This window comes from Coturnix japonica, unplaced genomic scaffold (assembly GCF_001577835.2).
Source record: "Coturnix japonica isolate 7356 unplaced genomic scaffold, Coturnix japonica 2.1 chrUnrandom740, whole genome shotgun sequence".
Taxonomy (NCBI): Eukaryota; Metazoa; Chordata; class Aves; order Galliformes; family Phasianidae; genus Coturnix; species Coturnix japonica.
This window is the reverse complement of record NW_015440101.1, coordinates 15309-16225: the sequence shown is the minus strand read 5'-3', so window position 1 is coordinate 16225 and position 917 is coordinate 15309. Positions and strand designations below refer to the sequence as shown.

Genomic DNA, 917 nt, shown 5'->3' with positions numbered 1-917 from the left:
GCCCCATAGCCCCACTCTGCCCCATAGATCCCACCCCTCCCTGCCCCATAGCCCTGCTCTGCCCCACAGATACCACAGGCCTTAAAAAACAGCAATTCTTTATTCCCAAAACTGCCTCATTTCACCCCAAAACCAACAGTGACACACTCAGGGGGGCGTGACCAAACACAAGCCACGCCCCCATGTTAACAAAGCCACGCCCCTTTATATACATAGCAATGGTGGGGGCGTGGTCAACTCAGAGGTGGGCGTGGTTATGCTAATTCACATAGCATGTATATAATAAGGGGGCGTGGTCTCACTAAGCCCCGCCCCCAAGTGGGCGTGGCTTAGCTCAAACTACTCTCAATGTATAATAGGGGAAAGGGGCGTGGTCAAAACGAAGCCCCGCCCACTAGTGGGCGTGGTTATACAAAGTACACAACTCTGTATGTAATAGAAGGGGGCGTGGTCAAACCGAAGCCCCGCCCCCAGTGGGCGTGGTTATGCAAAGTACAACCCTCTGTATATAAGAGATGGGGGCGTGGTCTCACGAAGCTCCGCCCCCAAGTGGGCGTGGCTATGCAAAGCACATCCCATTGTATATAATAGGGGGCGTGGTCAATACAAAGCCCCGCCCCCAAGTGGGCGTGGTCACGCTAAGTCCCGCCTCCACCTGAGCTGGCTGTACTCAGTGGCGCCCCCTGGCGGCGCGGCGCAGAGCAGCAGCGACTTCCGGGCTGCGGTTCCGAGTCGGGCCGCGCTCAGCAGCGCCCCCAGCGGTAACGGAGCGGAACTGCACGGACAGTGCGCCACCGCCCCGGCGTGGAACAGGGGAGGGGGGCCTGGCGGTGGGGACGGGATTTAGGGGGTGGGACCCCCATACAGACCCATAGGACCCCCATAGAGCCCCCCCATGACCCCATAGAGACCCATAG

General features: G+C 59.2%; 1 protein-coding gene across 3 annotated transcripts in view; it reads right to left on the bottom strand.

The window, feature by feature from the left end:
• Positions 1-81: 81 nt before the first annotated feature.
• The window catches only part of TSEN34 (tRNA splicing endonuclease subunit 34), an 11440-nt gene continuing 10604 nt past the window's right edge, over positions 82-917 (bottom strand). For all 3 annotated transcript variants that reach the window (XM_015851166.2, XM_015851167.2, XM_015851168.2), the window contains exon 4: positions 82-824. In XM_015851166.2, coding sequence (XP_015706652.1) covers positions 634-824 — 191 coding nt within the window. In that variant the 3' untranslated portion in view covers positions 82-633. The remainder of the gene's footprint in view (positions 825-917) is intronic.